This window comes from Leptopilina boulardi, unplaced genomic scaffold (genome assembly GCF_019393585.1).
Source record: "Leptopilina boulardi isolate dan_hultmark-lab unplaced genomic scaffold, ZJU_Lbou_2.1 LbouV2_300, whole genome shotgun sequence".
NCBI lineage: Eukaryota > Metazoa > Arthropoda > Insecta > Hymenoptera > Figitidae > Leptopilina > Leptopilina boulardi.
This window is the reverse complement of record NW_026137864.1, coordinates 1760335-1772180: the sequence shown is the minus strand read 5'-3', so window position 1 is coordinate 1772180 and position 11846 is coordinate 1760335. Positions and strand designations below refer to the sequence as shown.

The following is an 11846-nucleotide window of genomic DNA, read 5'->3' as shown; positions in this document are numbered from 1 at the left end:
CAAAAAATAATTTGGTTGAGAAAAGAAAAAAAATTTTTTCATTTAACTAAATTTTTTGTTTGCTTAAAAACAATAAGTTAGTTGTGCAAAACAAAAAATTTGGTAGACCGAACAAAATGATTCAACGAAAAAATTTAGTAGCCCGAACCAAACGGATTAGTTGCACATATATCAAATAAAAAATTTGGTTTGGAGAACCAAACTTCAGTAGATGATACCAAACAGTTTTCTCAGTGTAGATATGACTTGTAGACAATTTTCGTCTGCCTTTCTGAGGTGAAAACCCGGTAAAAATACCCTCAGAGAACAAGTGAAAAATGTACTTTTAATTTGTGCATACATATTTCCTTTATAACTAGAAGAAATTATTCCTGCTTTCTTGTTTTCTTAGATATAACTTGTACACAATTTTTGTCTGCCTTTCTGAGGTGAAATTCCGATAGAAATTCCCTCAGAGAACCAGTGATTAATGTACTTTTAGTTTATGCAAACATACTTCCTTGATAACTGGAAAAAATTATTCCTGCTTTCTTGTTCTCTTAGATATAACTAACTTAATAAATTACTACTTTTACCTCAGCTGCACTTTTTATGTAAAATTTTTATTTAAACTAATTTTAGAGCTGAAAAGAAATTTTTCATAAAATTGTAAAAACAATTTTGTGTGTTTAAATATTTTATAAATTAACTTTTCCTTACAACAAATTAATTTAAATTTTCAACAAATTATAAACTAACAAAACTAATTTCGTAAAATATCATTAATACTAAAATTGAAAGTAAATTTTCCTGAAATCCCCCATGTAAATTATATAGTAACTGATAAAATCGTATTCTGTTTTCATTTTATAGGACATTTCCCACCAGGATACCAAAACGAAGTAAGGTTGATGTTCGGTCATTTGGACTCTGACAGTAGTGGTCTAATTTCACTTTTGAAACTTTACCAATTACAACACGATCGAAACGAACCTTGTCTAAAACCGTTCTTTGATTCGTGTGATACAGATGGGTAAGTTTTTTTTAATGTTTATATAATTTATTCAATATGAAAACATATATGCAGAAAATAGTCAGATTTTATATTTTTATACTTTTCGAATATCCTAAAAATTTATATTCAAAAGTCGAAAAAAATTTCTAACACCAAAACAAAACAAGCATGTGTAATCACATGAAATCGTGTTTCATTCCCCCATGTAGATTCCCATGTGGGGATTTTCAATAGGGCAAAAGAGGATTTGACACGAGATTTGATATGGGAAAATTTTTCCAAAAAATAAAAAAGAATTTCATATAATAATTGTCAGAAATGAATTGAACGGATATTAAAAGTCATTAGTACGAAATATTAGATTTTTCTAAAAATAGGCCGCAACGACTATAGGTGAAATAAAATGAAATGACCCAAAAACATAACATAAAGTTATTTGGATCTTATAGGTACCTTTTGCCGTGGAGCGTCACATTTGTGTTTTATTTCATTCGAAGAAATTCACCTTGAACTTTACTTTATTAGAAAGAGCACTTATTTAAAAAAAAAAAATTTTCAAAAATCAATTCTATGTTTTTATCGAATTATTGCAAAAAAAGTTTCTAAATAATAGACAAGAAATAGTCGAATCTATTATTACAGAAAAATTTTCTCCGCAGGGTATATAATTTTCTGAAGGGAAAAGGTATAATTTTGATCATTTCTTTTTTTTTTTTTTTATTTTTCTTAAACTATTTGATAAAATTTTGTGGAAGGAAAGTTTGCAAACGAAAAATTTTGTGTAGAACATTTTCTTTTGTGTACATTTGATATTTAAAAACGTAAATCCCTGTTGAAAATTGTATTAAATTTTTGCTAAAGCTGACTCTAAAAGTTGTAAAGAAACATTATTATTATGTACCGCTTGACTTGTTATTGAGTGTCCTTTACATCATCTAGTTCATCATTAAATACTAAGGTAAGTTAAATTTGTTAAATAAACATAGGGTCAGTAAATTATTTAATTTTCAAACTTTTTTAGATTTAATAAATTTCACTAATAATACTAAAAATAAAAAACATCTATTTTCAGAAATTGTTGTAACTTTAACTTTATAAATTCAAAAAAATCATTAAAAACTCTTTGAAAATGTTAATAAAACTAATAAAATGGATTTTAACCATGTACATCGTACAAAACTTTACCAATGGTCAAAAATTTCACTGGTTGGATAATTTCATAGAAAGCGTAAAACACGATAATAAAGAACATCAAGTACTACTTCTTTCAGATCAGAAACAAAGATACCAATCACTAACAACAGAAATTATAATTAAACAATTTTCAAAAAAATTAAATATCCAGCAAATAAGTTACGAAAACACAACTATACAAATGACAAAAAATTTAAGTCGTATATCCGAATTTTCTGATCCTCGTACAACAATGATTGTTATTATTTTATCACAGAGAAATGCAAATTTTCACGAAGTTGTTAAATTTTTAACTCAAATTTCAGCAGCAAAAAGACGATCAAGATGTTTAATTATCAGTAACGGAGAACAAGAGAAATCTGTTTGTAAAAAATTACTTCGATTCATGTGGTCTAAGAAAATTTTAGATGCAACAATTTTAGAAATAACTAAAACCTCTGCTATGGAAAATCAAATTGATAAATATTTTAAACAAAATAAAATGATAGCCAAAAATGTAATAATCCACCATTATAATCCATTTACAAAAATTTATCGAAGATCAAATTATTCGAAATCTGTAATTTGGTTTCCAGCGAAAGATCATAATCTTAATAAATACTTGATGAAAGTAGGAGTATTTGAATATTCACCATTTATCATAATGGATGAAATAAATAACAGTACTGTAAATAATCCCCGTGGGAATAGTATAGAAGTGATTAAAGCTCTATCAGAAGCTATGAATTTTGATATAATTTGGAAGACATCAACTCCATTAAGTATGTTTGGATATGTAAGTTGCAAAAAGGAGAATAGTGCAGGTCTCATGAAAATGTTGCTGTTTAGCGAAATTAATTTTCTTGCTCTCGAAGCCACGTATTATCAGTCTTGTCAAGATCAAATGATAGAATGGAGTAAAGGTGGTAGTCGCATTATTAGTATTGGTATTTTAGTACCAAATTTACCAAATACAACCAGAGTAGTATTAATGTACAGTCAAATTATCCGTTCATGTATTGTGGCTGTTTTTTTCTTGTTGACTTGGCAAATATTCCAAGGCTTCTCTAATGAAAGGAAAAAATTGAAATTACTGGAATTATTAGCCATAGTCTTCATCACGCCAGCAACAATTCAACCTCGTAGATCTGTTGAGAGAATTCTTTTTGCATCCATTCTCATTGGCTGTTTCATCTACTCCAGTGATTTGTTTACAATGTTGACGAGTTTCAGTATAAAAGAACCAAATGAAGAAGCAATAGATACTATTGCCGATGTTGATGCCTCGGATTTACACCCATTGATGAACAATGCTCATTATCTAATGTTGAAATTTCATAGTGATGGACCTTTGAAAAATTTGATAGAAAATGCAACATTACATGATCAAGAAGATGGTAAATGTTTTCAGCAGGTTTTCTCTGGTAAACATACTGCTTGCATTCAAAGGATAGAATACCTAGAATTAAGATCGGAAAATGCAAAGGATCATTGTGGACAACCAGTTACTAGACTGATAAAGGAACGTATTGTATCTATTCCATCGTCAATGATGCTTGAACCAGCATCACCGTTTTTGGGACGTTTTGAAAAAATTCAAAGAACTTTTCTTGAATTTGGACTTATTGACAAATGGTATAAATTACAATTTTTGGCAACCACTTATCAAAATGAAACTGGAACTGCATCATGTGAAACTCGAAAAAGTCAATCAATTTTAACTTGGCAAATTTTGGGCCTTGTTTTTATTGGTTATTTTGTTGCAATAATTATATTTGTCATTGAAATCGTTTATAGTTATTTTGTCAAGTAAAGAAATTCAATCAATCTAATTTTTTAATTTTTTTTTTTGTAATTCACAAATTAAAATGCAGAATATCATAACAATAAACTGTTACTTTAGCAAACTGTTCTGTGTAATTTTTTTTATTAAATTTCATATAATATAACTTTTAATCGATTGTTTGTCTAATACAATGTTAATTCAAGTTGCGTTAATGAAATGCTAATTCCAATCAAACAGTCTATATAATTGGATGTAAATTTAAATATTCGTGAAGCACAATTTGACTTTACAATATTATCTTAAGTTAACACATATGAAAAAAGGAATTATATTTATTAAAACTGATGTGGCATTTTTATATTTAAAATTAGAAAAAAAATTTTTAAATAATGCAAAATGAAAATATTGAGCTAAAAAATATTTATATTCATAAGCGTTTTTAATAAAAAAAATTTCCTTTATTTTATTTAAAAGTTGTTAAATTCTTATAAAAAATATTCTTCACGGTGAAGACAATCGACAACAAAATTTTGAGCAAAAAAAAAAGTAGGGTTTTTGAATAATTTCAATTAAAAAAATTTTTCTTTTTATTAAAATGGCCGCCATTTTGTTATTTTTGAACATGTTTTCATTTTTCCAACGGATTTTGAAAGAAAAATGAAAGCTCTTTGAAATGCAAAAAGAAATGTTTTTTCCCCCTAAATTTTAGATAAACAACTTTTCAGTCTGCCTGATAACCCAAAAACTTCCCCTCTCGATCCCTCCAATTAATTTTGATCTAAATGAAATAATTATTTTTATGATGAATTACCATCCCTTAGAACTAGAAATTATTCAAGTTTGAAAAATAATTTTTTTCCACCTAGATAATTTCACATTTCACCCTTCATTTGCGTCATAGATGTTATTTTTTGTAAAACTTATATATATATATATATATATATATATATATATATATATATATATAAATAATAATTATTTATTAAAATTAAGCAAAATTTATTCATTTATACTATTTTTCAAAAAATTTTGTGTTTATTTCTATAAATATGAGATGCTCTTTAGCGCGCATTATATTATCTGTCGCCATATTATTGTTGATTTAATGATTTCTAATGACGTTAATAGAAATAAAATAAAATGAGAACAATTGAAAATTTGAATAATCAATAGGAAATTTTGATATTTTCCTTTCGATTTTTCCAAAACTTTTATTGATACACGCATAAATTAACATATATAAAAAATAAAATTTTGTATTTTAAGTTGATAAATTATAAATTATTCAATTTTCCTATTAAATGAAAACTGTATATAAAGACATAAATTTTGGAGAATTTTTAAACAGAAGAAATAATGATGTTAGAAAAAAAGCACCTTATAACACTATTATTAGTAGTGGCTTTGGCCTCGTCTAATTTTGGACTAATTTCTATTGAGAATATTAAATCTAATTCCGATGTAAGTTTATTTTCATTACATACTTGTATTTCTATTCTTTATATTAATGATGATTAAAAGTTTTAATTGCATATATATATATATATATAAATAGGGTTGCCACAAAAATTTCAAAATAATTTTCCCTGTCTTCTAGATAAAAATTTTGTATTTTTCCCTGACATTTTCGTTTTTCAGGGTGTCTACTAATTTCATTCAACAAAATTGCCAGTCATTTCCCGATTTATTTTTTCTTGTTAAATTGAAATTTTTTTCTTGTAAACATGAATAAATCTACAAATATCTACGAAAATTGACTATATTTTATAAAAATAATTGTTTTATATGTTTGTATATTTCTTTACGATGAGCAAGATTATTTTCTAACTGGATCAATTGAAATCAAAAAATGAAAAATATTTAGTTAATATAAGATCAAATCTTGTTTTCTTTTTGAAGGAATGAAAAAAATATTAGATTTACACAAAAAGGCAGCTTTTAAAGAAGAAATTAAAAGTTTTTTTTTTAGAAGCTGCAATTTTGTTAATGTAATATTTTTTTCATTCCTTTCAAAGAAAACAAGACTTTATCTTATATTAAATAAATATTTTGTTGTTTTTTATTTCAGATGATCCAGTTAAATAATATCTTCCTCATCGTAAGACACATTTTTTTTTAGAGAATCCGCGGGAAAATCGTTGCAGCAATCACAAAAATCGATATTTTTTGCAAAATTAAAAATATTACTTTTACTTCAAAAGTTACATAATCCGATGCAAAAAATTCCATTTTAATAAATTAACAACTTTGTTTGAAAACAAAATTCTCAAAAATGGTTTATTTTGCCTCTTGCCTATGTATAACTAATGTAGACTTCGAAACAAAATGACCTAAAGTTCAACAAATTCCTTATTTTGACAGCTTTCATATCCATGAAGAAAATTGGTGCACTCGGTGTTAACTTACTCAGTATTTTTGAAATTATTTCTTGTTATTTATTGAAGTAAAAAATAATTTTTCCAAGACAAATTAATATATATATTAAAATAATAAAACTTGATTTAAATGTAAGTAAGAAAAATTCCGGTTTGACGTAAAATTCTCGGTTTTTTCCGGTCAATTTAAATTCCCGGTTTTTCCGATTAGTATAGACACCCTGAATTTTCTCTATCAAATAAAAATTCTATCAAAAATTTCAATCAAATAAAACTTGGGTCAAAAGAAAAAAATTCTACAAATAATTCTGTAAAATCAGTTTTTCTTTTTTTGAGAAAATTTGCAATGAAACCGAAACTGAAAACAAAATTTGAAAAATTTGTTTTCAGAGAACAGATAATGAAGAACTTCTTGAAATAAATATTGAGCAGAGTTGTAATCGTATGAGAAAGGACATGAAATTGAGCCTTAAGGGAAGAGTTGTTAAGCTAAGCGACCTCGATTTTCAATTATGTAATAATCCTAAAGTAATTGAAATATTCGCAAAACAGAAAGTAATTATTGACTTGGACTTGAAACTTATTGGAAAAGAAGTTCAATTGATAATTATAGCTCCCATATGGGAAATTATTTCATATCCAGATGTATTTCCTAGAACTAGATTAATTAATTTGAATGGTATAAATGGTACAGATTTTAATGAAACACGAGCAAAAAATGGCACAATGAATGGAAATAGAAATGGTGCTAATGGTTTTGCTGGGAAACCAGGAGGACCTGCTGGAAGCTTTTATGGAATTGCGGACAAAATTATAAATGCAGAAAATTTAATTATTTTAGCAAATGGAGGTAGGGGAGGAAATGGACAAGGTGGTGGACATGGGGCTAAAGGTGCCGACGGATTTACTTATAATGACAAACCTAATATTCCTTGTTCAGGCGAAGTGAATGGATGGAATTCTACAGTATATGAGGGAAAATATGATAAAATAGTTGGAAAGTATCAACCACAGTACGATAATGGGATAAAATATACAGTATTAGGAAAGTCTGGAAAAGTTGGTGGAAGCGGAGGTCATGGAGGTGTTGGTGGGAAAAGTGGAAAAAAAGGCAATGTCAATATTTTCGAGATTTCAAATAATGATAAAAGTCTTTTTCATTTATCCGCAATAGATGGTGAACAAGGATTAGATGGTGATGGTGGATGGGTTGGTTTGGGTGGTAAAAATGGTTTAAATGTTAGAACGATTTTAAATTGTTATTTCAATCAAAGATTATCAATAAGTATTGAAAAATTAGATGATGATACTAGTTCTGCTATTTATGGTACAGAAGGAAAATCCGGCGCCAGTTTAAAAAGACAAATAGATGCAGAGAGTTCACATAGTGAGAACAGTTTTCCAAGTTCACTGAATAAATATAAAATTTATATAAGAGAACATTTGGCAAATTCAAACATAATGGATAATGATATGCTATGGTCATTCTATAATAATTTAAATATTCAAGAAAATATAAATAAAATGTACAATACAGTCAATTTAGTTGAAGATTTTATAGGATTGGAAAAACAATTTCTTTCTCTAAATAAGCAAATAAATTTCACCTCGTCATATGAACAATTGCAAAAGCGAATTGTTATGTATGAAAAGAATCCTATAAAACAGGAAAATACTTCAGAATACAAAAACATTCTCAAGGAATTAAATAATAATGTCAAAGGTAAAGTTAAATTTTTTTATATCTAATAATAGTAGGTACCTATATCATAAAAAAAATTTTTCAAAACAGTTTTTAATTGAATTTTTTACATTTACAGGTAGAATTGAATCTATTCAATTATTGCATTCGAACTACGATGTTAATAGAGATTTAAAAAAAACAGCTGATCTTGGTTTAAAACCACTGATAAAGGATTTAGTAAATTTTAGAAAAACTAATGATATTCTACGACTTCTTAACAATTATATTTTTTCATTGGAAGAAAAAATGGCAGATGGTAAAAATTTGATTAATAAAGTGGCACTTAATTCTGTTTGGGAGACAGAGGATATGTTAGACCAAGAAATGGATACTTTACTTACAGAAATAATAGACTTGGAGGATCGAGCAATCGCTAACAGAGATGAATTAATAGAAAGTCGTGATAAGTTGCAAGGCATTATTCGGCTTAAAGTACTATTTGGAGTTTTGAAAGTGGGTTGCGGAGTACTGGGAGTTATGAATCCTTTATTAGGTACAGTAGCTACATCTGCTACAACAGTTATCGAAGCATTTGCAACTGGTGGAGCCAAAGAACAAGTAGCCGTTTTACCAAAAGCTTTTGATAGTTTGGCTAATGCATCATTAAAGTATTTTACAGACATGAAGGTAAAACAAGAGAAGATCATTAAACAACAGGAAATATTTGTGAAAAATCAAAAAGAATCTACAACAATTTATGGCGCTGATGTAATCGATCAAGTGTGGGAAACATCAAGACAATATAGGCAATATGATGAGAGAGAAATGCAAAATCCAAAATTAACGGCACATGCCATGATGATAGGATATGCTAAGAAAGAGACTGAATTAACTACAGAATTAGATAAGCTAAAGGAACCAGGTACAGAAGTTGATAAAAATGTAAAAAAAGGTATCGAAATAGGATTAAATGTAACAAAATATTTAAAAGCAACTTCTGCAATTTTTACAACTGCATCAGAAACAGCTCTCAATATTATGAAAGATAAAGAAAGAGTCAAAGAAATTAATGCAGCAATTACCAAAAATCAGACAATTATAGATAAACTCTATTCGTTAGAAGAGAGTATTTATTCTGAAGTGATGCCAGTTTTTTCTGGTATGAAGACAAATTTGAATAATTTTAAGCATGGACAAGAAAACATGACTGAATTTCAACAACAAGTTGCAAAATGGAATATGACCGGTATAATTAAGGACATACAGCGTCATTTGAATAATGTGACTAAAAATTTTAATGTAAATGAGGGATTGAATTTTGCGTTTAACGAACTCATAAGAGATTTTGACTTAATGTTTGATTTATACGAATCATTGTTAAAAGGCAAAGAGAAGAAAAGAGATAAAATTTATTTAACCAATCTTCACATTGCTCACAATGATCATGTCAGTAATTTGTTGATTACTGATTCTCAAGTGCAAAATGCTATTTCAGAATTGCAAGTTGTTAGAATGTCAAATGACGTAGTTTTAAAATATAAAGAATGGTATTATGAGTTTAAACAATATGCATTCCCTTATACTGAAAATGATTTAAATAAATTACCAAATTTGGATATTCTTACAAAGGAAAGTTACAATGAACTTGCAAATTTGATAGTTAAAAATGAAAATTTAATAATCGAAAAGTCTGTTTCTACTAAAGTTATAGATCATAGAAAAACAGCACTTTTCAGGGGTTCTAATTATCAAGATGATAGAGAAAAATTTTCTTTCTACATTTGGAAAAATAAGGACAATAATCAAGCGATAGTTGATATTTTAAATGGCAAAAAAGTAACATTAGTTGCAGATATTAATAAAAATGATTTGGATTACAATGCTGTAAAATTTAAAAGTATCAAAATATTATTTACCACCCATACTGCGAATATGCAAGAAGAATTAAATAAACTATTAAACAATTTTGATGTAAATATGACGCATCATGGTGATTCTAAGTATAAATATGGTAATGACATTTATGAAATTAAAAATTCTCCAACGTCAATATTTGTTAATTATGAATTAAATTATAATGACCGGAATACATTTTTGGCTTCGGATATCGCCAATAAACCATATATGTTAAGTCCATATGCAACATGGTCTATTCAACTATCGCCAGTACAGAAAAATCATAAATTCCAATATTTACAGAACTATACAAAATTAGTCGATATGGAACTTATAGGTTATGCTCAATTTTTGGATAATTCTGAATGTGACTCAACATGTAAAGATAGAATGAAAGAATATTATACACTTTTATAAATAATTGGTAAATATATATGTATAACTGTGTGTCTTTTGATATAAGTGTGTGTATAACATTATGTATAATGTTACATTAGATACATTAGATCTGTCAGAAGGTTTGTATTGTTGAATTAAAAATTACCTAATCTTTTTAGCAGAATTTTATAAAGTAGATTTTATTTTATAATGAAACTAATTTTTATATCTAAGAAATTTTATTAAAGAGTATTGAACAGTCTCTAAAATTCTATGGCAAAGAGAGATCTTTAATTATCGTCCTATAAAAACAGAACCGAATATGAAAATGATAAACATTGATTTTAAAATACTTTTTTCTCAAAAACTCGGATACTTTTTACAAAATCGGCCAAAACACCAAGGATCGTTATTTTATAAATTTTGTAAATCCAAAAGATTTTGCGAATCCATACAAAAACGCGATTGCAAAACGAAAAGTAGGAAAGTAATATAATAACAGGGTGCGACTTTGTGCACCTACCAATCTTTGATGCTTCTGCCATCTGACGGCGGCAAGACGTAATAAACCAGTCGTTATATTACTTTCCTAGATTTCGTTTTGCAATCGCGTTTTTGTATGGATTTACACAATCTTTCGGATTTAGGAAATTTATAAGATAAGATTCACTTGACTAGTTAGTTAAATTTACAATTTAGTTAATTATAAATAGAAATTATTCGCTATGAAAATTTGGCTCATTATAAAATCTATTTTATAAAATTCTGCTAAAAAAAATTCGATAATGTGCGATTCCAAGTGAGATTTTGACTTTTTCGGAGTAGGTTAACCGATTGCAATGAAACTTTGGAATTTTGTTATATAAAGTAAGACTAATCTTTAACGTAAATTTCAGCCTAAAATATTTGTTAGTTTACGAGATTTGCAATAATAACAAAAAATTTAAAACTGCTATATCTTCCGTTCTAATAAACGGATTGAGGTCTACTTTTTTTTAAAATGTCAAGGAAAATGAGAGGAATAAATCTCTTTCAGAACATTTTTTTATAATTTTACAACTAAAAAAATTATTAAATAATAATTGAATAACTTTCGCGCGACTAACTAAAATTCAATCACTTAAACGCTAAAATGATCTTACCTGTGTTTTCTTTAATGTTCCAAAGGATTTTTATTGTAAATGTAAGTTTAACTTAAGAAATTTTATTAATTTATTAGTATAAACAATTGAGATTTCTGCTAGTTGACGTGCAGACGACATTGCGCACGCAGCATTCTCACATAGCCAACTGACGTGATTCGTGGACTAAATTGGCTATGTGAGAATGCTGCGTGCGCAATGTCGTCTGCACGTCAACTAGCAGAAATCTCAATTGTTTATACTAATAAATTAATAAAATTTCTTAAGTTAAACTTACATTTACAATAAAAATCCTTTGGAACATTAAAGAAAACACAGGTAAGATCATTTTAGCGTTTAAGTGATTGAATTTTAGTTAGTCGCGCGAAAGTTATTCAATTATTATTTAATAATTTTTTTAGTTGTAAAATTATAAAAA

The 11846-nt window shown here is 27.2% G+C and overlaps 1 protein-coding gene across 1 annotated transcript; it reads left to right on the top strand.

The window, feature by feature from the left end:
* The first annotated feature begins 5266 nt into the window (after window positions 1-5266).
* LOC127282537 (putative leucine-rich repeat-containing protein DDB_G0290503) lies at window positions 5267-11441 on the top strand. Its single transcript, XM_051306833.1, has 3 exons — window positions 5267-5414; window positions 6719-8051; window positions 8149-11441. Exons 1-3 carry the CDS (start codon window positions 5310-5312, stop codon window positions 10323-10325), a joined length of 3615 nt encoding a protein of 1204 aa, XP_051162790.1. The 5' UTR covers window positions 5267-5309; the 3' UTR covers window positions 10326-11441.
* The last annotated feature ends 405 nt before the right edge of the window (window positions 11442-11846 follow it).

Coding starts and splice junctions, on each gene's coding strand:
- LOC127282537 (XM_051306833.1), top strand. CDS start 5,310: ATGATGTTAGAAAAAAAGCACCTTATAACACTATTATTAGTAGTGGCT. Junction 5,415..6,718: donor ATATTAAATCTAATTCCGAT/GTAAGTTTATTT, acceptor ATTTGTTTTCAG/AGAACAGATAATGAAGAACT. Junction 8,052..8,148: donor ATTAAATAATAATGTCAAAG/GTAAAGTTAAAT, acceptor TTACATTTACAG/GTAGAATTGAATCTATTCAA.